General features: G+C 38.2%; 1 protein-coding gene across 1 annotated transcript in view; it reads left to right on the top strand.

The window, feature by feature from the left end:
• Positions 1–364: 364 nt before the first annotated feature.
• The window catches only part of LOC114653444 (uncharacterized), a 50,136-nt gene continuing 22,530 nt past the window's right edge, over positions 365–27,970 (top strand). Inside the window, exons 1-4 of the mRNA XM_028803784.2 lie at positions 365–636; positions 12,458–12,602; positions 21,790–21,903; positions 22,548–22,692. Coding sequence (XP_028659617.2) covers positions 531–636; positions 12,458–12,602; positions 21,790–21,903; positions 22,548–22,692 — 510 coding nt within the window. The 5' untranslated portion in view covers positions 365–530. The remainder of the gene's footprint in view (positions 637–12,457; positions 12,603–21,789; positions 21,904–22,547; positions 22,693–27,970) is intronic.

The following is a 27,970-nucleotide window of genomic DNA, read 5'->3' as shown; positions in this document are numbered from 1 at the left end:
AAGCCAGCCTCAGTACTGGTTAGACTGTCATGTGTCAGTAAGTCCTAAATTGTAGCACACTATAAAGGAACACAGCATTTCCCCAACAGCACAGAGATGTGCCAGAGGCTGTCAGTTTGACAGGCTGCTGACCCTTCTAACCAATGGTTTGTGTCTGATAAAACTTGTTTATTTTGATCATAGGTGAAACCTGCATGTAGATTGTGAATTACATTCTTTAGAAGCTTTGCAATGGTCCAAGTAGTAAAATTCAAGAAAAAAAAAGCATAAAACAAATAAAGGCATTACCTAATAAACAAATCAGTCAAGTCTACTTATTATACTTACTGTCAAGTCTGAAACTCTTCATAAAATGGAATTGTGTGATATTAACATTCCCAAAGTTCAAAGTCTTCATGATAAGAGTTGTATAAAGTCTGTTTACAGGTTGATTTAGAGCTGTCTAACTGATTGCTACATTAGGAATATAAAGCATTAAGGACTGTGGCATTTAGTGTTAAAGGCAAGAAGACAGAGTAGGAAACAAGAAAATGGAGAAGTCACTTGCTCAGCATGCTGCCCTAATTGTGGTCTCAATTTTCCTTTTTGTTGTCACTGTTTTCTTTAGGGCTGCTTCCCACACACACTTCATTCCTGGTAAGTTGACTGTGACTATTGTGTCATTTAGGCATAACGAAACTGAGTGTGCTGTACAATAAAGATAGTAAAGTCATGCTTGGTATTTCTAAAATGTATATGTTTCAACTAAATCCAGACATATTATGAAAGTTAGTTAACCTTTGCTTATTCAGAAATTAAAAATGATATCCTTTCTTAGTGTATGGGCTTAATGCACATAATATAAAATCTAAAAATATTCAGAGTTCATATTGAGCTTTTTTCTGTATGGTCTTAGATGGATGCAATTTGTACACTAAGTAACATTTAGAATTGTCATGCTAAGCGTCTTGAGGCTATTCTTGATGTATAAAGTGCATGGAAAGTGATGGACAGTGCTGGGTTGGGGAGTCTTTTCTCAACAGACCTTCTCGTTTAGCAAAGTAATCAAAAGTGTTTGTTCCTTATGCGTTTGGACACTAGTAAAGTTTCTGTTACTAAACTTGGCAAGGCATATTTTTTTGCCTTCAAGAAGGCCACGTCCTTGCAATTTTCTTAAATGCGTATTAGGACTTGATAGCTTCCATGGCAACACTGGCATTTATACTGTACCTTGGATTGACTTCTGCTCTCTTCTTGTTATATGACAGATCACTTTTGCTGGTATTTTGACCCAGGTGAAAAAATACACATTAGTCTTTAGCCCTAAACTCCCTTGTTATTGCTAGGAAAGCACACAAAGTACTTTTCAGGGTCTCCCCTCTTAATTTTGAATGTGGTGTACAGCAGCAGGCCTTTTTTATATGTAATGTTTTCAGGATCCCTCTTGCTGTTTCTTGGATAAAGTGGTCTTTCTCATACTTCCTTTTGACCCCTCATCAGTTGTACTAGTGTTCAAATGCAGTCACACCCCGAGAACAGTATCAAGCAGAGTCCAAATCCGAAAGGAAAAAATTATAGAATTTATAAAACATTAATTTGGAATTACTATCTGCAGCAGTAAATATACTAAAAAGCTTGTTAAATTTCACTTAACTGTTTTTTAATATTGCACTCAACCATGCAAACCTAACAAGTAGTCAGAGGTAAATTCACTAAAATTCACTGAATCTATAGATATTTGATAAACACAGACAGAACAGTCAATTCATCCATTGTGGAATAAGCGCTCTGTTGGTGCCAACCCGACACAGACTGACACCAGAGGCACGTAAAAATTAACAAACAGATTTATTTTCTTCACCTGTGGGGCACGTCTTCCCCGTGTCCCACAGGCACAACACAGTCCCCAAAACCAAACACAAAAGAAAAACACCACAAAACATTCTTCTTTCTCCTCCACGCCAGCTTTGTCCTCCTTCTCCCGACTCTGGCGCCCAGAGTGGTGACTGTCGGCTCCTCTTATAGCCCACCTGGAAGTGCTGCAGTTGATCGTTGACCTACTTCCGGCTACACTTCCGGGTGTAGCTGCGCTCCCGCCCGGATGGGCTCGTTAAGCCATGCAGCCCCCCCCCCGGCAGTGTCCACGGAGCCCAACAGGAATGAGCCCTGGTGTTCCAAAGTTATGGCCCCAATGCAACCCAGGGGGGCTGCCACCAAGTGTTCCGGGGAACGTAGTGTGAATCCCATGGCTGCTTTCCCAGATCTAGTGTCAAAGGGGCGTCCCGGCTGGGCATGGGTCCCGGCCGTCTGTCCGTCCCACCATCAAGAATAGAAAGTCAGTAGTACCACCTTGATGTGCCTCCACCCTTTGTAGACAGATGAAGAGAGCATTGCTAAGAGACTGCAGTACAAATCAACACGCATAATGGCACATATGGCGCACAATGCTTATTGCACTTTTCTGATTTTAAAGTAAAATATGGCTCTTGACATAAATCAGTATTGAAGTGACCTGTTTAGCAAAGACATCAAAAATTGGTGGTATGGAAGAAAAATAGATGGAAAAAGTGTAGGTATGACTTTGAGGAGCACCAGGTTTAGAACTGGCATTGGGATGAAAATGTTTCTTTTAACAGGAGGTGGAGAATAATTGATAGGACATGTTTCAGCTTTAGTCCTTTTTATATATCTGTGGGTACATTTGAAAAATGATCCCAAAACACGTTGAAAGAGTTTAAGGAAATTGGTTGAGGACAGAGAGAAAAAAATGGATGGTGCAAAGTTAGCAAAGGAGTTTACCATCTCAACTGGTCTGAACAGACAAAATTGCATTTATTGATATTTACTGCAACGTATATCAGAATTTAGAGTTTTATAATATATTGATATTTTAAACAGTTATGCATTATTTGATTCATAAAGTAGGAAAGAAGGGGACATGATCTGATTATTTTTCAAGACACTGTGTACACTAGTTTGATGGGTGCACAACATACGGTCCACAGGCCACACTTCATCACCCATCAAAGAAAGTCTTTTGACCTAGGAGGTTTTATAATTTTATAAGTTACAAGCTTCCACACACAACTACTTTTTCACACATTCAGTTGTGCTAGGTGTCAGAGTAGATACAGCCATTTACAATTTGTCTGCAAAACTAAAAAAAGGACAACCTTATTCCACCTCAAGGAGAACTTGTGCATCCCAGATTTATACAGTAAGATGTCCATAGGGAGGCACTTCTGTCTTTTACCCTTATCCACAACAAAAGACTAAATGAGCCTAAATATATTTAAAAATAAGTCTTTTATCCGCAGTGCACTATAGGGAGGCATGAATAAAGTGATTTCCTCAACATATCAAGCAAACCAAATATAAATTTGTATCTGCCCCACTGGACCTATTGCTAGCCTCTAATTGACTGAAGGGGGCTTGTCCACTCACACACAATAGAAGATCAATAGTAATATTTCCCCTAACTCCTATTTGTTATAAGCATTACACATGAAAAATTTATTATAAGTGTAATTCTTGCAAAAAAGCATGTTTGGGTTGAGTTTTTTATACCTAGGAACAATTCTGGCTATTAATTTGTATTAATTATTTTGTTATTATTTTCAGGTAACCAAAATGACATTTTGTTTTGCTAGTGGGAACCTCATTGTTATGAGTCCTGTTATCAGGATGCAGTTCCCAGTTGCTGTAGGATGTGGTTTTCAATGTCACTGCATCCCGCGTAATCAGTGTGACACTGCAAATACTGCTGTGACAAGTCAGTTAGTATCAGTGATTAAGGATAAACACAAAGAGATGGTGCATTTTATTTTTAATTTGGCTTTCCAGTCTTGACTGCGACTTACGTTTTTTGTTTTGGCTTTGATAATTAAATTAAGGTTGTTTTTGGTTTTTGACCCTTTTCTTGCACTGTGACTACGATTCATCTCCTGGTCCATTATTCTTTTTTTATATTCCTACCTTTCTTTGGACTCTAGACTTAGGAGTGCACTAGCACAATGTGGCCATTGATCTCTGGGTTTTTCTCAAATTATTTTTTATCTTTTGGTCAAGGTTTGAGTATTTTTAGCAATATTTATTACATTTTAAGGTACCAGTTTGAATTTTGTGATGTTTTTCTCATAGAGAGCACCATGTTGTTTACAGTTATTAAATGCAGGAGAGTGTCACAGTATTTGTGTGCTGACTGTATAAAACATGGGAAGGGTGTTAGCCACACCATCCAAGCTTTTGAGTAAACTGAAAATATTCTTCTCTTCGCTATCATTTTGATTGTTAGGGAATCATTTTTTCAGTCATATGTGTGAGCTTTTACTAGGGCATTTTTGATTTTAAATTTTTAATTATGATTCTGTTTAGACAAATTGAAGGATAATTTAGAGCTTGTAAAGTTTAAAATTCAAATTCAGAAGTTTAGCTCTTTGTCTTAGTGTCCTAAAGTGTCTTTTGGAAGGCAGAAGCTGCAAAAATGATAAGCCTCATGAGAGTGATCTTTGATAATTTGACTTGACAAAGCAGACCAATCTTATACGTAAAGGTCTTGTGTAGAGTTATAGATAAAGCGTTATGTAATCTTCATTAACAACACTGTTATATACTGTATAAAAATTTCACTGTAGGTTCAGATCATGTCAAATGATGTTAGTGACAGTAAGTGATCAGAGACTTAATGCTGACAAGCACAATTTCTCTTTCTTGTACTAAAGGTTTTAACTATACAATTTGGCACCACCACTCATGGTATACTTCTGAGCTTCCCTGACAGGTTGATCTTTCTAGAACTGGCCTTTCTAGAACTGACTTAGTAATTACAAATTAGTTAACTTTCATAGATACTGTACTTCCATTCCAAAATCTTATACTGTGTAAACTCAGTATGTCCATCCATCCATCCATTTTCCAACCCGCTGAATCCGAACACAGGGTCACGGGGAAACTCAGTATGTAATGAATAAAATAATAGCTTATACAAAATTCTGCAAGCAGGTTATTAACACAAAGAAAGCGTATTACGTCTGTTAATTTTGCATGACATTGGCTGCAGATTTCATTCTGATCTGAATGTTTGATAGTTCAAATTTCAGATTGTTCTCTTAGATATTCATTTGCTCATTTGACTTGTTCCGTGTTTAAAGAACGAATCAAAGCAACAGTGATGAAAACATTCTGCCTGTTTTTGTGTCTTTTCAAGCACAGAATAATATCAACAAAGGTCTCAGTTTTAAAAAATGACTCATTTATTAATAGAGAGAGAGAGTGAGAGACACCTCCAAATATTAAAAACAGACGATAAAACAAATGCAGTTACCCCTTTGTTTTAACACATTGACTGACATAGTGAAAACAGATCAATTTGTTCCTAACTCCAATGTAAAACCAGGGTGTTATTTTAATGTGCTGATTAAATGCATTATGTTATTGAGCAAAAATCACAATAAAAATGTATTTTTTCTGAACAAAGTCACCTCGTAGTTGGTGCACGGAACAGAAAATTCTTTTTGTTTGCCAGCTGCAGAATAACTCTGCTGGGTCTAACAAGTTACATCTTGCATAATTTGTTGTAATCAAATGCCAGAGTTTCCTTTTGAACTTTGTAGTAGTGAGACGCTAATTGTTGAGAGATATTCAGATGTTTGTGGTTCTAAATATGTTAATTATTTTTGAGAAAAATAAATGTTATCCAAAACATGGCTAATAAGAAGAAAAAAATCTAACTGAAAGTGAAATATTCTGTTCTGTGATACCAAGGTGATTTTTCATTCTTATTTCCGATGATCATTATCTTCATTTTGCATGTGTTACCCACAAACATACTTGTATTTGGTGTTACAGCCCTGAAGACAGTTGACGAGACAACTCATAGGTGGTGTCTGTTTATAGATTGTCTACTGTAGTACTAAGGATTACATCTTGCCTGAAGAAGGGGCCTGAGTTGCCTCGAAAACTTGCATATTGTAATCTTTTTAGTTAGCCAATAAAAGGTGTAATTTTGCTTGACTTCTCACTAGATTGTGTACTACAAGCTAACTCATCTTTAGCAGTGACGTTGTTGTTGTGTTTTTCAGGATACTAAATTCCATGAGTTAAATAATAATCAAAGAAAACCAGGAGATGAATTAAAAAATGTGAAGACGAAATCATAGTCTAACCTGTGATAGAAGTTCAGGATACCAGGAAAGGTCAAAGAAATGTTTATCCAAGCCTAGTATCTAATGCAGAAGCTAAGGTCAAAACAAAACAAAGCAGAGTTCCTCACGATAACTCATGATAACTAGAATTCTTAGCCCTGATTAGGCCATAAGTCATTGTTTGTTTTTTAAGAATGCATTTCAAAACTAGGTAGGACATTTTTCTTACAGTACCACCATCTTAAATAGGTGGTAGCTGTGATATTTCACTCCACAACCACTTGACCAGCAGCAGGAATCTTTCCCTAAAGCACAATGGTAGCACTGCTACAAAACGGCAAACAAAATGGAGCCACAGTTAGAGATATCATAAGAACCGATACTTCTGTAACAGAGTGATACCAAAATGTCAAAAAACATAATAGTACTAGCATTTTCATAGTATTATAATACTGAATGGAAGTCGCTACCACAATGATGAATGTAAGTAGACAAGTTACTCCGGAAGCCACTATGTGATAAAACTACATTTGAAAATGGCTCACAGTGCTACAGCCCTGCATTAACACACATCATGTCATTTTATAACCCACTTAATCCAGACCTGGGTCATGGGGGGGGGGGTGCTGAAACCTATCCCAGACAGCACAGGGTACAAGGCAGGAACATACCCTGGTCAGAGTGCCAGTCCATCACAGGGTGAACACACACACTCACACACCAAACACACACTAGGGGCAATTTTAGCATAGCCAATTCACTTAACTTTCAAGTTTTTGGACAGTGTGAGGAAACCTGAGCACCTAGTGGAAACCCACTGAGACATGGGGAGAACATGGGAGGGCCTGGAACATGAACACTGGTCTCCCTACTGAAAAGAAGCAGAGTTGCCCTTGTGCCACTGTGCCACCTGCATTAACACATCTCAAAAAGAAAAATATAAGGAGTAATGTTCAGAAATGCTTTGTGTCTGAGACAGAGAATTACAGTGCATGATTCCACAATCATGTGTATATGATCTTTTATTTTTAAGGTAAAACACACACACATACATATTTGTTATTGCCACTTTATCTCATTATGGAGTTAGCTCAGAAATAAATTTGTGCATGCTTTGAGAATGCAATGCCCAGACAGATTAGATGTGACTTGAAATTGTTTAAGTTGTATATGGCGAGGTTAATTGCCTTTTAATGCCATGTTCTCCACAGTTAAACCTCCAGACCCCAATCTTATCTAATCTCTGTTAACACCATTCTCAAAGTTTATTTCAAAACCAAATTTCAGAATCACTTCCAAGATTACGGGAACTCTCTAAGGGAATGGGGCTATTAGATTAAAGTGGCTTCGGTTGGCTCATTCCACTCTGGAATGTCTCATAAAGCATCCATCCTGTAAATCATTTTTTTGGGTTACAACCTCTGTTCTGTTGGCAGTGGGGACCCTTTATCCCACATGGGATATCTCTGCTTCCACCTTCTGGCCTGCTCATTTTGCATAGCCTCAGTCTGTCCAGTGTCCCAGAAGAATTCAGTTCCACTGTACACTCAGTGCAAGCAGTGCTTAATTCACACTGACTGTCCCTGTCTGTCGACATTAATGTTTATAACTGCACTGACTACCAATGGAGACTTCTCACTTTCTGTAAAGTCCCTGTCTGGAGTGTCCCCCTTGATATTTGTTACCTTTACAACGCCAATGTTGTGAACTCCTAAGTGACACAATGCTCACAGTTTATGAAATGAAGAGAACTCAGACCAAGAAATCTTCAAAGGGAACAGACAAAAGAGGAGAGGTTATACAGGCAAGGGTTTGAATTACCAAAAGGACTAAATCAAAAGTGATTGTCAATCAAAATATACAAAACAAGAGTTGAAGTTGAAATGAACATTGTAAAATGCCCTCTGACTCACTTGCTTTTACTTCTAACAAACGATAGATAGATAGATAGATAGATAGATAGATAGATAGATAGATAGATAGATAGATAGATAGATAGATAGATAGATAGATAGATAGATAGATAGATAGATAGATAGATAGATAGATAGATAGATAGATAGATAGATAGATAGATAGATAGATACTTCATTAATCCCAAGGGGAAATTCACATAATCCAGCAGCAGCATACCGACAAAAGACAATATTAAATTAAAGAGTGATAACAATGCAGGTATACAGACAGACAATAACTTTGAACAATGTTAACGTTTACCCCCCCGGGTGGAATTGAAGAGTCGCATAGTGTGGGGGAGGAACGATCTCCTCAGTCTGTCAGTGGAGCTGGACATTGACAGCAGTCTGTCACTGAAGCTGCTCCTCTGTCTGGAGATGATACTGTTTAGTGGATGCAGTGGATTCTCCATGATTGACAGGAGCCTACTCAGTGCCCGTCGCTCTGTCACAGATGTCAAACTGTCCAGCTCTGAGCCTACAATAGAGCCTGCCTTCCTCACCAGTTTGTCCAGGAGTGAGGCGTCCTTCTTCTTAATGCTGCCTCCCCAGCACACCACCACGTAGAAGAGGGCGCTCACCACAACCGTCTGATAGAACATCTGCAGCATCTTATGGGAGATATTGAAGGACGCCAGCCTTCTAAGGAAGTATAGTCAGCTCTGTCCTTTCTTACACAGAGCATCAGTATTGGCAGCCCAGTCCAATTTATCATCCAGCTGCACTCCCAGGTATTTATAGGTCTGCACCCTCTGCACATAGTCACCTCTGATGATCACGGGGTCCATGAGGGGCCTGGGCCTCCTAAAATCCACCACTAGCTCCTTGGTTTTGCTGGTGTTCAGGTGTAGGTGGTTTGAGTCGCACCATTTAACAAAGTCCTTGATTAGGTCCCTATACTCCTCCTCCTCCTGCCCACTCCTGATGCAGCCCACAATAGCAGTGTCGTCAGCAAACTTTTATACTTCCTTAGAAGGCTGGCATCCTTCAACATCTGCAATAAGATGCTGCAGATGTTCTACCAGATGGTTGTGGCGAGCGCCCTCTTCTACGCGGTGGTGTGCTCGGGAGGCAGCATTAAGAAGAAAGACGCCTCACGCCTGGACAAACTGGTGAGGAAGGCAGGCTCTATTTTGGCATGGAGCTAGACAGTTTGACATCTGTGGCAGAGCGACAGGCGCTCAGCAGGCTCCTATCAATTATGGAAAATCCACTGCATCCACTAAACAGTGTCATCTCCAGACAGAAGAGCAGCTTCAGCAACAGACTGCTGTCACTGTCTTGCTCCACTGATACACTGAGAAGATTGTTCCTCCCCCAAACTATGCGACTCTTCAGTTCCACCCGGGGGGGGGGGGGGGGGGGGTAAACATTAACATTATACAAAGATATTGTCTGTTTTTTACCTGCATTATTATCAATCTTTAATTTAATATTGTTTTTTGTATCAGTAAGGTGCTGCTGGAGTATGCGAATTTCCCCTTGGGATTAATAAAATATCTATCTATCTATCTATCTATCTATCTATCTATCTATCTATCTATCTATCTATCTATCTATCTATCTATCTATCTATCTATCTATCTATCTATCTATCTATCTATCTATCTATCTATCTATCTATCTATCTATCTATCTGTAGTAATTAACAGCATGACTGCTGCCACAATCCAAATTCACATATTGAATGTGATTACACCGAAAACCTTTTAAAAATAGAGCGACTCTGATGTCATCCTCAGAGCAATAAAAATGATTAAATAATGCAGAATGAAAAAGTATTCGAAATAGGAAAAATTGATTCCAGGGATGAAACAGATTGTTTCCATCCATTATCCAACCCACTATATCCTAACTACAGGGTCACGGGGTCTGCTGGAGCCAATCCCAGCCAACACAGGGCGCAAGGCAGGAAACAAACCCCAGGCAGGGCACAACCCCACCACAGGACACACACACACACACACACACACCAGGTACAATTTAGAATTGCCAATGCACCTAACCTGCATGTCTTTGGACTGTGGGATGAAACCAGAGTACCCGGAGGAAACCCACGCAGACACGGGGAGAACATGCAAACTCCACACAGGGAGGACCTGGGAAGCAAACCCGGGTCTCCTAACTGCGAGGCAGCAGCGCTACCCACTGCGCCAATGTGAAGATATGACCTTACCAGAAGATTTGATGCCGTAAGCAATTTAGCTGCCAGAAGTAACAGTTTTTTGACATAGTAGGACTTACTGAGTTATTGCTATTCAATATTTAAACAAACTGACAAACTGAACATGTAAGACAGGATCATTCTTTTGCTTTTTTTATTTCAGCGTTAGTGAGTTTATAGTTTCTGCTGTTGACAGCATTAGGTGGTTAAATAGGTTATAACAAATTGTACACAGATCTTACTTCACATATTACTTGTGCAGATAAATAGTTGTAACAAACATACTTATGAGTAAAATAAAATATTTGTTTGCTTTTGTTATGCTGCTACGTTAAGACAAATGTGAGATTTTTCAGGTGAGAAGAAAAAATTTAAAGGTAAGGTAGTCATGTTAGGTAAAAAAGACAAAACGTTCTGAGTTAAGGTAGTCCTACTAACTAATGATGGTGCTGGAGAGTGGAAAAATGTTGCATGTTGATTAGCATATGCAAGTAAAAATTTCACTGTACACTATACACAAAACAAAAAAAAACCTTTAAACTTATAATGTGGACTGAAAATATTACAAAAACCAGGGCTTGGAAGCATTAAAATAATAACCCAACCTTTTACCTTAAAGTTCAGTATTATTCAAGGTGAAGTTATTTCTTCGCAAACATGGTATATAGTTGTATTTGCCATGCAAAATCTTGTTCCAAAGTCCAGCATTTACTGAAAATTAAAAAAAATATGTTGCCCACACTGGCGCTTTACAATGGAGACAATGGGGCATGAAGCACCATCCTCTTCAATAAAATCCCTATGTGCGTCCAGGTGTCCGTGTGTGTGTATCTTGTGGTGAAGTGTGCATGCGTGGGGCACAGTGCGATGCGCAATATTACTGTTAGAGAAAGTTATAGGCGTTTTACGGAAACGCAGTATTACTGCGAGAGGAAATTAAAGGTACACAATACAGTGACGCATATTACAGCCACATACAAGCCAGTATTACTGTCAGAGAAAATTAAAGGCAAATTACCGACGCGCACGCCTGCATTACCGCCAGAGAAAATTAAAGGTATACAGGTAGCAGAAGTACAAGCCAGTATTACTGTCAGAGAAAATTAAAGGCAAATTACCGACGCGCACGCCTGCATTACCGCCAGAGAAAATTAAAGGTATACAGGTAGCAGAAGTACAAGACAGTATTACTGTCACAGAAAATTAAAGCCACACAATACATGGCGGCAGTACATGAAGAACGGTCAGCTCAGCAAGTAAACATCAACAAAAGAAAGGCTGAAAGACAAAGAAAAATACGACCAACAAAAAGAATGAGGTCAAGGTCCCTTGCCATTTAATATAGACTGTTCCTACTAATGTTTGTTTATGCACTACTGTTCTAGCGCCCGTTATTGTAACGGGCTTAATGACTAGTCTGAGAATAAAAGCCTAAAACTTACAGAATGTGTCCTCTTTGAATTTTGATAAAGAAAAACATGCCTTCTATGTTTTTGACACACATTTATGACAACAAAAGGGATCTGGAAATAAGCATATAATGGCATATTCCACGTACTATTTTACATTGTCTATTAGTTTATGTGGGTTCTCACATAAATACAGAATAAATTGAAACAAAACAAACCACATATCACAAAATGTTTACTTTCCAGAGGAAGCCACTCCCCGGTGGAGGGTGAAAAGTTATTGTGGAAGACTACACAAGTGCAACAGATTGTTGTCTTTTAAAATGGCTAAATCTCGTGATAATAGTGAGTTAAAAAATAGCATGCATAACTTATTTTACAAATATGTGTATAATCACAAGATGCAAATTAATACCCATCAACTATCTTGGCTTGAAAAATATTCGTTAAGTTTTAAAGCTTTTGTTTTCTGGCTATACCTGTGCCCGTTAACTTGAATGTAAAACATGGGTGTGCAAAAGATTTTTTTTAAAATTTATACAAAATGCTGGACTTCGGAGCACAGTTTCACATGACAAATGCATAAATACCATATTTGTGAAGAAATAACTTTGACTTGAAAAATACCAAACTGATCCTTTTAAGTTTTTATATTCTTATTAGAACACTGGAACAATTTTAATGCTACAAGCCATTCGGCCCAACAAAGTTCATCAATCTGTGCATTACAGTCATGTGTAAAACCATGTTCATTAAATGAAAATAAAATGCAAAGGATATACATTTTTTAATTCTTCATTATTGTAGGCTTGTTTACCTCAACAATTGAGAATGTTTCTGAAACCTACCCCCTTGAGGTCTCTCCTGACAACTGGATATTTAAAACATGGATCATGATTGATGTGTGGAATGGATCATGGCTCTTCTATCTTTTCTCAACTCTGATAAGAAGGTAACATGCTGATCACATTTACTTCTCAGTTTCAATATGCAGCTTTGTAAGATGCTTTACAAATAACCCAGTAAATTAAATGTATTAGCTTGTATAGTAAGCAAAGTATGAAATGCACAAGTGCTTAGTATGTAGAAAGGTTTCTCAACATGTGTTGCGGACTTGTTTCAAACTAAATTTTGTGTATCTTTTAATCGCTACATTTGTAATTTTTACAATAATTTAACAAATTAGTTTAAATACTCAGCTGACTGACACCCACGTTATTCAGGGAGACAGTATGCTTCAAAAAATGTAAGGATATGTAAGTGGAAGTGTATCTAGGAATCACATCACCGTCAATACCCACTTATTTTGTCATGGGGTGTCACAGAAGCACCCTACTTTATCTGTCATGTCCCTAATTGAATCCCTTTCTGTTTTCTATTGGACAGACCAAACGAAGATTGACTGTACATGTCACTTATCATTACCATACTGTAACACAATGAACAGAGTGTACACAAATCAAGCAGGGGAGCAGGTACCACGTTTTATCACTCATTACAAGTCTTAAGCATAAGTGCCCTGAATTTCTATAATGTGCCTAAAGCTGAAGCAAACTGATTACATGAGGGCAAAGCATTTAATAATAATAATAATAATTCAGTACATTTATATAGCACTTTTTTCACTACTCAAAGTGCTTTATGTAGTGAGTGGGGAGACACTTGAATGATGCAGTGGCAGCTATTTTAAGCGTCAATACGCTCACCACACATTAGCTGTTAGGTTGTGAAGGAGTGAGAGATAGTTAGCCAGTTAGAAACATGGGATCATTAGGGGGCCAGAATAACTAGGCTGAGGTGGGCACTTTTGCCAGGACATTGCAATATATCTTTTATAACCACAGATATTCAGGACCTTGGTTTTATGTCACATCCTGAGGACAGCATCATTTTTACAGCACAGTGTCCCCATCACTGCACTAGGGCAGGGGTAGGCAACGTCGGTCCTGGTGAGCCGCAGTGGCTACAGGTTTTCATTCCAACCCAATTGCTTAATTAGAAACCAATCATTGCCAATCTCAGACCTTATTTAATTTTATGGCTTGTTAGTCTGTGCAATGTAAGGCTCTTATATCGTAGATTTTTTTCCTTTCCAAGGATATCATCCAAATGATATGAAGCCTAAAACAGATCATTTTCAGTCTGTCACATTTTTCTATTAAGTGTTTTATTAAATCAAACCGTGCATGATGAACACACACAGATGTAATTGGAAAAAAGCTAGCTGGAGAACTGCTGGCTGCTTTGTCTTTTACATCTTATTGCTAATAAGGAGCAATTAAAACACTGAATGCAGCAGTTTAAGATTGAAATAAGCAATTAAGGTTGGAGAACCTTAACAAGCGAGACCACTAAAATGAAGCATCAAAATGTCACTTAAGCAATATGTGCTTCATCAGCAATAATTGAGTTCTCGTTAAGGAACTGGGTTGGAACAAAAACCTGCACATACTGCGGCTCACCAGGACCGACGTTGCCTACCCCTGCACTAGGGCATTGGGATCCACATTCAGACAATAGGTTAAATGCCCCCTGCTAACCTCACCAACACCATTTCCAGCAGCAACCCAATCTTTTCCTGGTTGGTCTCCTCTCCAAGTACCGGCTGAACCCAAACATGATCAGCTTCAGATGGATGATCTCTTCTGAAGTGCATGTGGTATGGCTGCTGGCCCACATTTACCCCAAATACAACCTGGAAGTGTCCGGTGCTCAGATGGAGGGTCTTCTCGCACTATGCAGTGAGCTGAACAGTCGTTGTGGCCTGACCTCTAGTTACAGAGGATGCGGGGAGAATACAGAACATTGATTTGCCCTGGAATGTATGTGTATCTTTGTCACACTTGGCATTTTGGAACCAATGGGGCATTGAAGTGTAGGGGCTGACACCCTTAATCAGTCCCATGTAGATTCTACCTTTCTTCTCAAATCATCTGTCAGTCAATGTTTTACCCATGACAACAAATTCACAGGATGTACCTCATGCTTTTATACCCTCAGTCCACCCTGAACTGAAATATCCGTTTTTACTGGTTCTAGCCAGTCATGAGGCTAGCCAGGCAGCTCAGCACATCTATTAATAAAGTAATTGCTAGACAAAGTACAATTAACACTAAACTGTCCTGTGTTTTTCTAGTACATGCCTTTATCAATATTTTATTATGTATCCAATCATTACATGCATAAGATATAGAAAACACAGCACATAATTCACATTCATAGTCCATCATAGTCCATCCATGCATCACCATTTTTTCTTCACATTTAGGGCGTTAGTCTGAGACCTTGAGTACATATGTGCCTTTGTTTTAAATGTGTTATTGCAGTTTTAAACTTTATTGCAAAGTATGAATCCTTTGTTTCTGGTAATTTATTTATACAATGTCATAAGTGAAAATAGATTGGTCTGTTTTTAGGAAAGCTAATATTAATAATGACGAACATTCAGTAATAGTATTCATGGAAATTAAAAAGAGTGTTCTCCAATGGTAGATGCCTGGTCACATTTCAATTTTTTACATTAAAGTGTGTCACAATTAAAATCTAGTGGTTTTTTTTTGTAATTATGTAGATTCTGTATAATTATGTTAATTCCTTTATAAAGCATGTATGCAGGACAGATACACATTGACAAAAGCACATGATGACAAGTTCCGACAGGTAGTTGGTTACTCTGTCTATCTCAGACAGTTACTGTGGAGGGAAATTACAGGATTTTAATTTAGTGGACACGTACAAAATCATTAAAAAGGTTTTCCATTATGTTAAAGTTTTATTAGCTGCAGGTTGTATGCCATGTGATGATATGCCCACTTCTATTCCCTCCAGAGCTAGAGGTGTCCAAATCAAAATATGTCCAGCTTAATCACTGCCTGCATGAGGTAATACGAACATATGGATGGTGGATGTTTTTAGACTTTTTGGAAAGGATTAGCACATAATGTGGCAATATAAATTGGACAGTGCCCTTTTATTTATATGGTTCTGATGATTTCGTTCAATTTGTGTCTAATGTTTCTCCTTACATTATATGTTTTATTTTGCCTGTATTAAAGAGGATTACATACTGTAACTGATATTATATTTTTATATGTGTGCTATATATATATAAAAATCATTGACCATGGAACTAGTTGGGGGATGTGGTACATGTGACATGTAAGTCAAGCATGCAGATAAATTCTTTGTATTCTGGAGACGTGGCAGGAAATCTGAATTTTGCTAATTATACCATATTGCATTTTTGGCAAATGAAAACCTTGACCACATGTCATAAAGTTTGTGACTCTAATTAAGACTCAAGCTTTATGTGACATGGTGTGTGCATGCATAATAAAAATGTCGAGGAAGTAAAAAAAAAAAACAAATTATACAAGATATCTAAGCCATGAGAAAACATAAGAAAGTGTCATATTACAAATACATTTTTACAGGGCATGATGAGATGCTCTTCAGCATATGGTAGAGAAAAAGGGAAGCAATGATTGAGGATAGTGCCTTGGTGTAAGTATAAATGATTAGTAACTTTTATTGTTTTTTGCATGTAGACATTTATTTAAGTTAATAATATAGGTAAATTCTGCGTTTAGGCTTTAATGCTAATGAACAGATCCTGAAGCAAACTATTTGTACCCCTACATCTTAGCCTGATAATCTTTACTCTAATCTTTAATGTAAAATAAGTTTTTATATTTTTCTATGTAGTTAGTTTTATAGTTTTTATAGTAGGCAGTATCTGTTTTGATTTTAGGAACAAGTGAACAAATGGTTAAAAATAGAATGAGTGATTAAATATCACAAGGAGTTTGGAATCTGATGACCTTATCATATGGCCATATAGCTACCTAAGCTACTAAAGAAATGGTCCTGCTTATGTTGTCCAGGTTTACATTATCTATAATCCATTATACAGCAACATGTTAGTTTATAATATACCAGGTCCATCACAAAATTCATGAGACTAATTTTCAAAATAATTCAGTTGCAAGAATAACAGTTCTTCCACACCTGAAAGCATTATTATACATTTTCCTTCTGTTAGGTCCATCAATACATTGGTTATGGCTTTTAAGATGTTTTCAATCAGTTTATTTAATTTCATGACAGACTTCATTTTTAAAGGATAATTTCAGTATTTTTCAGGTTTCAGTACCATGGTCCAAAGGTGAAAATAAAATATTAAAACTTACCAAATATGTCAGTTTTTTAAGTCAAAAGTGTAATCCCTGTCTTGAGATTGCACCCATATTGCAAAACAACATATTCTTGTCAATTTAGAAAGGTAAAAAGGCAAAAAGCAAAAATTATTGAGAGACATGGCCATTGTAAAAAGAGACCAGCGGTGCCCTTTACTTTGCTGCTCCTCTTCCTTAAAGACATCTTTTCTGCCCTAGGATTACGGTTTTCTCCCATGTATACTTTTCACTTTCAAAGTTATCTCCATGCACTGTTATGGATGTTATTCAATGTTCTTACCCAGATTTAAATGACTGTATCTGTTCTGTAGACAACTAGGCAATAATCACTGAAAAAGTTATATGATCGCTCACAGTCTTTCACTATATGGAAGCTTACTTCTTTATATCCCAAAATATTGCCTGCTGCTGCCCGATATCATCATTCATGCTTGACGTTTGGTGGTATATTAAAACATCGATTAAGCATTCGCATAGCATGTAGTAAAGTGACAAGAATGGAACAGATGTTATAAACATATATTTCAAATTAATCATGTTGAAGTTTAGTACAGATATTTTATCATGGGCAGAATGGTAGCGCACAGCTGTAATTCCTTCCTCACAGCTCTAGTGTCTGATAGATTTTACATATTCTCCCCAGGCATTTATGGATTGATTGGTATCAGTGAGTGTCAGTGAATTTACTCACTCAAAAACTTTCTCCTCAGTTATTACCATATCCTCAGCAACTCAACATACCCTATAAAATTTGATAACTGATTTGTGAAACATCCATCTGTTTCAACATAGTTTGGCTCTGATGGATTCTCTGCCTTTTTCACTTTCTCAGTATTTTTTATCATGCATGCGCACAGCACACATGTGGAAAGTGCATAACGGCAAATGGTGAATAGCTCTGTGAACGTAGTGGTGACGTGCAGGTGGCTTGGTTCTTTAAAAAATTTAAGGTTTTTATAAAAATAATGCTATAAGGTGTAATCAGTTCAGTTCAGATTTATTGCTATGTGAACAATGAAACGTGCGCTTTTCCCCATCATCCTGCCACTAGGTATGAATCTCCCTCCGCAGGCTTTGTAAATAACTACACAATGTAATTGGCAAAAAGTAGGCGGTGTTTAGAAAAAAATAATGTTATGATTTGAGTGCACATCTGTCATTTGTTAGAAGCCATAGTAGAACATAACCATTAATAAAAACAAAATTGCAGAGACAAAGCTTTAGTTACTGTATTTGGTGAATGGGGAGATTTAAAACTCCTCCCATGATACCTACTGCGAGCAGACATACGAACAGGAAACACATCTTTGCATCAAAATAAAATGTATTATTCCCAGTTTACTTTTGTTGTCACAGGCATGCCTCAGAAATGTGGAAGGCACATTTTTTATAAATTTTGCTGATTCAAAGTGGATGTATTTGGTAGTTTTTAATAGATTTGTTTTCACATTAGGACTTTTGTACCCTTTACCTTCATTATATAATGCAAGAACAGCAGGCTAGGCATTTTTTAAAATTTGTAAAAAAAATGCTTCATTTTAGAATGTAATTTCATATTGACAAATTAACATATACCATGATGAAGAAATAACTGACTTGAAAAATACCAAACTATCCTTTATTATTGCTGGTCACAGGCTGTGACTAATTATGGAGGTCTGTTATAGATTTGTCATTTCTCTGGTAAAAATGATCTGTGTTATATGGTGCCATGGCTTGGTGGGTGTTCCCATTCAGCACTGTGCATCCTATGCAAACATTGGCAAGTGCCGGGGGATATAGTGTAAGAGATGGCTACTTAAGTTACATTTGGGAAGTAGCAGATGGGGGAAGATGTAATACATTAGATTTGGAAAAGCATCATATATTTGATGAGGATGCTAAGTAAGCAAACAGTTGAATAGTGAAATGGGAAGATTTTTAAATTCACTAATCCTAACTGCTCTGAGAGGGAACCACCCTTGACGCCTCCAGTCAAAGATGACATTTTGTCAGATTATTGTCATTCTTACCCAAATACTTAGCTACAGTGCCATACATTAAAAAGAAAAAGCTGCAGGAGTAAACATCAAGTGATGATATCTTGAATCATACATAATAAGTCACAGTGTGCAAAATGTTGCACAGGTACTTCAGTTTCTAGTACCTTAATGAAACTTGAATTTAGAGAGTCAGGATAAATTTTAATTTTAAATGAAACTCTTTAATTTGTTGATAGCCCCACCCAGAACCAAAATGACATAATTGGTCTTAAATGTGATCTTAAAAATAGTTTTTAATCAACCAAGAAATACCTAAAAATGATAAGAATATTTCTAGATACTAAAAATATGTTTTCTTTGTATACAAAAGCATTTAACAACTGAAACTCCAGTGATCCATGAATTCTTACTAGAAGAATATGGGTAAAGTAGTCTTTACTATGTAACAATAGTTATTTGAACAGAAACTGGAATTTGAAGAGGTGTGTGTTCACTAAATTAGATCTTGAAAAAAATTCTAAAAGCAGCAGAACTGACAATTGAGAACATTTTGTAGACTGCAAGCAAGTTAGTATGTCACAGCACGTGCAGAAGGAACTCAGAGTCCAGCTCAGGGCGGTGAAGGAGCAGTACAGAAGAAAGCTGGAGCAGAAATTGCAGAATAACAGCATGAAGGAAGTGTGGGATGGGATGAAGATCATCACTGGCTGCTGCTCGAAGCGAGGTGCCACCATCGAGAGAGATGTGAAGAGAGCAAACCAAATGAACAACTTCTTTAACAGGTTTGACCACCCTAACCCACTCTCACCTCGGAGTACTGCACCCTCCACTCATCCTTCTGCTGATACCAGCACAGGAGAGACATCCCCACCCACAATTACAGCAGCGCAGGTGAGCAGAGAGCTGAGGAGACTTCGTGCTAGCAAAGCAGTGGGTCCAGATGGAGTATCGCCACGACTGCTGAAGGTCTGTGCGCTGGAGCTGGGGAGTCCTCTACAGCGCATCTTCAACCTGAGCCTGGAACAGGGGAGTGTCTCGAGGCTTTGGAAAACATCTTGTATCACACCAGTCCCAAAGGTATCATGTCCTAGTGAGTTGAACAACTTCCGGCCTGTCACTCTGACGTCACATGTGATGAAGACCATGGAGCGGCTGCTGCTTCACCACCTGAGGCCACAGGTCCGTCACGCCCTCAACCCTCTGCAGTTCGAATACCAGGAGAAGGTGGGAGCGGAGGATGCCATCATCTATATGCTACACCGATCACTCTCCCACTTGGACAGAGGCAGTGGTGCTGTAAGAATTATGCTTCTAGACTTCTCTAGCACCTTTAACACCATCCAACCTCTGCTCCTTAGGGACAAGCTGACAGAGATGGGAGTAGATTCACACCTGGTAGCATGGATCGTGGACTTTCTTACAAACAGACCTCAGTATGTGCGTCTCGGGAACTGCAGGTCTGACATTGTGGTCAGCAACACAGGAGCACCGCAGGGGACTGTACTTTCTCCGGTCCTGTTCAACCAATATACATCAGACTTCCAATACAACTCGGAGTCCTGCCACATGCAAAAGTTTGCTGACGACACTGCTATCGTGGGCTGCATCAGGAGTGGGCAGGAGGAGGAGTATAGGAACCTCATCAAGGACTTTGTTAAATGGTGCGACTCAAACCACCTACAACTGAACACCAGCAAAACCAAGGTGCTGGTGGTGGATTTTAGGAGGCCCAGGCCCCTCATGGACCTATAAATACCTGGGAGTGCAGCTGGATGATAAATTGGACTGGACTGCCAATACTGATTCTCTGTGCAAGAGAGGACATAGCCGGCTGTACTTCCTTAGACGACTGGAATCCTTCAACATCTGCAATAAGATGCTGTAGATGTTCTATCAGACGGTTGTGGTGAGCGCCCTCTTCTACACAGTGGTGTGCTGGGGAGGCAGCATTAAGAAGAAGGACGCCTCACGCCTGGACAAACTGGTGAGGAAAGCAGGCTCTATTGTAGGCATGGAGCGGGACAGTTTGACATCCGTGGCAGAGCGACGGGCACTGAGCAGGCTCCTGTCAATCACGGAGAATCCACTGCATCCACTGAACAGTATCATCTCCAGACAGAGGAGCAGCTTCAGCGACAGACTGCTGTCACTGTCCTGTTCCACTGACAGACTGAGGAGATCGTTCCTCCGCCAAACTATGCGACTCTTCAATTCCACCCGGGGGGGTAAACGTTAACATTATTCAAAGTTATTGTCTGTTTTTACCTGAATTTTTATTATTCTTTAATTTAATATTGGGGCGGCACGGTGGCGCAGTGGGTAGCGCTGCTGCCTCGCAGTTGGGTGATCTGGGGACCCGGGTTCGCTTCCCGGGTCCTCCCTGCGTGGAGTTTGCATGTTCTCCCCGTGTCTGCGTGGGTTTCCTCCGGGCACTCCGGTTTCCTCCCACAGTCCAAAGACATGCAGGTTAGGTGGATTGGCGATTCTAAATTGGCCCTAGTGTGTGCTTGGTGTGTGGATGTGTTTGTGTGTGCCCTGCGGTGGGTTGGCACCCTGCCCAGGATTGTTTCCTGCCTTGTGCCCTGTGTTGGCTGGGATTGGCTCCAGCAGACCCCCGTGACCCTGTGTTTGGATTCAGCGGGTTGGAAAATGGATGGATGGATGGAATTTAATATTGTTTTTGTATCAGTATGCTGCTGCTGGAGTCTGTGAATTTCCCCTTGGGATTAATAAAGTATCTATCTATCTATCTATCTATCTATCTATCTATCTATCTATCTATCTATCTATCTATCTATCTATCTATCTATCTATCTATCTATCTGTAATATTAATTACTATTTGCTTAGTGGTGTCAATTTTGGGAATGCTTAGTTCGTAACATCCAGTGTACTTACACTTATGTCTTGTAGGTTGTTTTGATACACAGTTTTATCCCTTATTTGTTTTCTCTGCTCACTAGAAACAGATTTGGTACACTCTGCTGCAACCCTCCCATTCATCCCCCAAGCTTTTATTTACTTTGGATTGGAAGTACATGTCTGGAAATTGGTGGTGTGTTTCTAGTTGATCGACAGTAAGTGATTGTTTTTCTTCTTTCTCTTTTCCCATAGTCAAACACATCTTTACTTGCAATGCAGACTATGCAGAAAAAAAGCTTCAAATAACAAAACCCAAATTCTTAGACAAGCTTTTTCCTGAAATTGAGGCAGAGGAAAGACCCATCACTCTGCATTCTTTTTGTAATTGCTGATTTTTTTTTTTTTGCTGTCTTAATATTTAACTTTTTTATTACTTCCTAAAATGGATTAATTTCACTACATATATAGTGTTTTTAAGACCACCAGGCAGCATAAAAGGTATAAAAGTAAAGATTTCTTCAAGTTATCATTATTAATTACAGCAAACTAATGTTTGGATTATATCCAGTTTGTTAGTCTTGGGCTTCTGTGGATTTGGGCCCATCATAACACAGCTGTTCCAATATTTTTCATCTGCCTAACAGCTGGATGTTTTTCGTCAGTGCTGAGTGCTGTTTTTATATTATGTGTTCATTGGGAGGAAGGTTATGGAACAGCCACAATTTATTTGGGCAGCCAGCATAAGCCTAATGTTCTCTTGTCTTCGGCCTCTTTTCCTGCTTTAGCACACCTTATCAAAAAGGAGGTCTTATTGCTTATTAAGAACTTATTTTGCTTTATTTTTTATTGTATTTTACAGTTTCATGGCTGAAGCTCTGCTCATTAAAGTTCTTGTGGTTCTTGCCAGTTTTACCATGCTATCTATTTCCTATTGGAATGTATATGAATATGGCCATATTTTAAAAGACAGCAGCCCTACAGAAGTCTGGAATATTAGATATCTGGTGGGTGGAAATTCTTTACATTTTTGTTTTATTCATTTAACTGATTTTAGCACCAGTATGGTGACAAGCCAGTTGAGGTGTTTTGGGCATGTAATGGAGCTTGCCTAACTAGGAGAAAGTCCAGGACACACTAGGTGGATTAGAACTTTTGACTAGCCAAGGGGTACCTGGAAATTCTCTAAAAAGACCTGGAAACTATTGGTAAATACTGTATAGAATGAACTGATTATTCCTACTCGCTGTGGTACCACCTCAAAAAGATGGGGTTAATAGATGGAGAGTGAGGAGAGCTTTTAGCTGATCCATTTTTTCAAAGTAACTTATACATAACTAAAAGAAAATACAATTTTGTTAACAAATTTGTAGATTTGTTCAAATATAGTGAAAATTTAACTGCTCCAGTAACCCCCAATTGCTGGACTATGAATCCTTCCTTCCATAAAGTTTTTGCTTTCCTATGTGGGATCAGAGACAAAATGAGACAGAATGCCAAACCCACTTTCAGATTTTTTTGACAGATGGATTATTATAAATCATTCTGCTTCTCTACAGTCTATAACAATGATGTATGTGCCTTGCCTGTTTGCAGACCTTGGCCCATGCCCAGAGACAGGGCCTTAAGTTCAACATACATACCTAAGCATGCCGTGAGTATTTTCTTTTCTCCTAACCACACTGTGAATCCCAAACATAGCACTGGCACCTATCCCAAAGAGCTTGTTAGGGCAAAACACAAGGGAAATCGACTCTCTGATTAACAAGGCGCCTGTCTACAGGCCACAAAATTCTTGCTTAACTTTGTGAATTCAGTCAACTTCAGCTCTGCCAGTGACTCTTGCACTAAGTTCAATAAATTAGATTTAAAAACTCTGTAAAAAATGCATCCAGAGTCAAAATGTGTGTTGTGCCAAATGTTGTCTGTCAATGCTGTGAACTCATCTTTTTGCTAAACACGATAGAGTGAAGGTGAATTGCAGGTTAATGAAGTTCATGTTATTGCCATACCTCTGATAAACATGCACCTCAACATTTCAGAAACACGCTAAGTATGCCTTAGTGCCAAATTGCTAGCAGAATTTCATCACTGAATATGATAATGCAGTAACTGGTAAGATAATGTGCTATTTTTGTATTCCTTTTGCCCATATGCAGTAAAAACAGCACTTATGTAAGCTCTTAACTGCTTAAGTATTATAATGCCAATTATCAAGGGAGCAATACAAGCAATGTAAGATTGTACTGTTGACCCACAAAACATACAATATTAGATTTAACTGTTTCATCATGACCATAAATCTCCCCCTGAATGCCCTGATTTAAGGCCTGATTAACATAAACCACACTCTAGATATAGATGCTCTTGTCAGCATACTCCATAAACAGTTAAGATAACATACTACTACTTACTCAGAGCTTCTTAGGTAAAGTGAACATGCTTTCTATTCTAAAAAAATATCAAGCATCCCAACCCTCATATGAAATATCTCAGTCACCTTTTTAAGCAAGTTTTAAAACACAACACTGACATTTTTCACATTATCCAGGCACCTACCTTTGAAACATCTCTGAGATGCCACGTGATTTGCTGCAGTCTCTGATAAAAAGTTGAAAAGGCAGGCATCTACTTAAAGACCATTGTATGGTGTAAACCTTTAAAAACTCACAAGCAAGATGTCAAGAGGGGTTGAGGCACCATGAGTGATCCAGTATAATGATAATTAATGATGAGTTAAACACACCATTTATATTTCCTCTTCAGAAGAAATTTGTGTGTTTGTTTTACCATAAGCAAAACATCATTAGCACACATATCTTCTTCTGCTCTGCACTATTTTTCTACATGTAGAAAATCATGGGAAAATTAATCCTGGAGCAGCATGTAGGAAGGGGAGCGTGTGTAAAGAGGACTTAGGTGGTGCATCTCCACTTTTAAAATTCATTGGCCTGGGTATGTGGCCACCAGTGAACTCACTTGAATCCTGGCTTTGATCATCTTACGCAGTTGAGGGAAGTGAGGGCAGAGGGTGTTACTTTTGACGCCAGACAAGGGGTGCAAGGAAGAACCAGTGGTGTGAACTTACAGTAAGCACCTTCATACCACGTGGAGTTGCAAGGAAGGAGCTGTGGAGGGTCAAGGCACCATCAGAGGGCGGCCAAGAAAGAAGACAGCAGTTCAGCTGCAAAGTATCCCTAAGGATGGATAGATAGATAGATAGATAGATAGATAGATAGATAGATAGATAGATAGATAGATAGATAGATAGATAGATAGATAGATAGATAGATAGATAGATAGATAGATAGATAGATAGATAGATAGATAGATAGATAGATAGATAGATAGATAGATACTTACTTTATTAATCCCAAGGGGAGAAATACTCTGTTTAAAAATTTTTTAAAAAGCAAATCTTTGCAATGAATGAATTATTATCACTGTCCAGCTCTTCAGCTGATATTAACAGTCTGAGCAGAAGCAAGTTGCTTCATATTCATCACTGACACAGTGTTATAGAAAAATCACTTTGCCTTAAAATGACTCTCTATTAGGCTTAATTACACTTAATACATTTTTTTAGTATCAAATCATATATTGGTTTAATTGGTAAAATAGATTGCCTGGGTTCATACAGTAGGTACATCCATCCATCCATTTTCCAAACCTGAGCAGGGTCACAGGGAATCTGGAGCCTATCCTAACACAGTAGGAACATTTTGATTTTATGCTGTTTGAGTCATTATTGACAAATCAGCCCTGACACTATAAAGTTTTCCCAACCATGGTATAGATGGTGTACAAATTTGAATTGAACATGCCGATAATTTGGAAATTTCGATGGTTATAGAAAAGTTATTGAGGATAGTTTTCCAAGAAATGCAGTGGAAAGACGGGAAGTCACACGAACAGTCAGAAATTGCCAGATGCTTTCTGTAGGGTTCAATATAAAAATGCCACTGATTTGAATTTTGGTTGCAATAAGCATGCATAATTATAGGGCTGGTGGAAGGGAATTGGGGAAGACTGTGGAATGAGGAGCCATTTGCTTTGAGGACTTGGAGATGGAGATACTGTAGGAAAACAGGGAAGAAGAAGGAACAAAGAACTTAAATCTCAGTGACTGGAACATTACAAATCAGGAGCTGCTGAGGATGAAAAAAATTGTTTTGAAGAGCAAGAAAGGGGTGTGTATGTACAAGGCTGGAAAACAACAAAGGTGATTCTCCACCTTTTGACAAATTTGCATAAAAATAGAAAATGAAGGGACTTGAAATACATGTGCACAGTTTTATTTTTAAAAATGTGTATGGGGATACAGAAAGGTGTCTGGGATCGACCTGACTAAGTTCATTAAGAAACCAGGATGGTGGGTTTATGGGTGGGTTTAACCAAATCCATGGCCAGAGAGTAACTACCCAATGATATGGGTCTAAAATTGATTAGAAAGGAGGTTGTCCTTGTCTATTGGAAATCAGAATAAAGTGCTTAATGATTAGTCTCTTGTGAGAGGAGAAACGTTGCACTAACAAAATTAAAGCACAGAACTATGTGTATTTTAATTGTCAAAGTAGAAGTAGAAGATAGGATCCTTGACACTCCTAAGAAAGTAAAATTAATTCAGTTTTACAATATCCTACAAGAAAGGAGAGAAGTCAGTATGTAAATATTTCAACAAACTTGTCAGGGAAATGTGTGGTGGAAAATGGATTGACAGCATACAGAGTTTAAGGGGAGGAGAGCAGATTAAGACCAGTTAATTATATAAGCAGACAGGGTCTCAAAAGAGTTGAACAAACTAAGGATATGAAGGGGATCAGAGGAAGCATTTCCAAGAAACAGTAAAATATCATTTGCATATAAAGAAGTATTCGAAAAATAAGGGTAACTGACACACAATTGCGAAGATGGGTTCACATATAATATTAAAAAGAAGTTGAGATTAGGATCTATCCTTGTCTGGTACCTTTTTGGATAAGAAAGGGATGCAAGATGTATGAATTGGTGAGAAGTATTACCATGGGGGAAGAGTATAACATCCTGATCATTTAGTATAACCCTCACCAAAACCCATTGAGTATAAAACCTTCCAAAGAAAAATCCAGTTTGTGTGGTCAAAAACTTTTGCTACATGAAAACACTAGAAAAGCCACGTGCTGTGTCTATAATACGTGAAAGATGATGGATGTTATCTAGTGTGTTGCTTTAATAGGTAAACCTCATCGTGATCTTTCTGAATTGCTGAAGATTTCACCATATCTTTGTATGTATTTCTTTGCTTTTTATATACTGCTGAGCTTCTTTGTTAAGCTGGAGGAATGTTCATTTATCTTAGCATATTAATGCATTGATTTGACATAAAAAAGATAATGTTCTCTAAACAAACAAAATAATTGAAATTATAATTGAAATTATATACTATATATATTGTTTTCTGGTCAGAGATACAGTGTAGGCTGGAACTGTTGGGCAGTTTTGTTTGGTGACCTTATGTCTTTTACAGTGATAATGGATTTGATAAATATGTATGCTTCAATAGTCTTTGTGCAAAAAAGATACACTTCTGCCCAGATGTATACTGTGTAACAGCTTAACTTCAAGTAAAAAATAAAGCCAAGGCAACATCCTAATGTCATTCTGAATATAAAAGGATGTACAATTTAATACTGAGTAATACACATCATCACATCTTTCTTGAAACTATGCAGCTTCCAATTCTATGCCAATAAATAAAGTCAGTCCAGCATTAAGTGCACATTGCAGTTCTTTCTCCGAGAGATATTGCTTAAAAGAAAAGTGTACTATAGCTTTGGCTTTCATACTAGAGTGATAACTACTCAGATGATCTAATGCTCTTTAAATCATTTCTTCACTGTATTAGGTGAACAGTCCCAAGGAAGCTTTCTTGATCTTTCCGTGATAAAGGCTATATATCATTTGAAAATAAATGGTGTTATGATTCAGCTGCACTCCAAATAGCAAATGTTCTGACTCGCAAGATACAGTTTACAGAAAAATTAAAAATGACCAGAAGAATTGTAATCAGCAAATGGGCAAAGGGTCAACACTGAGACAGAACACAAATCAGTGTCAAAACCAAAACAAAATCGAAAAATTGTCCAAGAACAGAGATTTGAAAACAGAGAAGAGGAAAATAAAATTTTTGTATCGTAATATAAGAAGACTTGTCTGTCAAACTCAGATACCCTGGGACTGCTAAGCACAACCTTTAAACTGTCGTACTGAAGATGTCACAGATGAGCATGACATAATGCATTAAGG

This window comes from Erpetoichthys calabaricus, chromosome 6 (genome assembly GCF_900747795.2).
Source record: "Erpetoichthys calabaricus chromosome 6, fErpCal1.3, whole genome shotgun sequence".
Lineage (NCBI taxonomy): Eukaryota > Metazoa > Chordata > Cladistia > Polypteriformes > Polypteridae > Erpetoichthys > Erpetoichthys calabaricus.
Note: the sequence above shows the minus strand (reverse complement) of the source record. Positions and strands in the feature narration are given on the sequence as shown.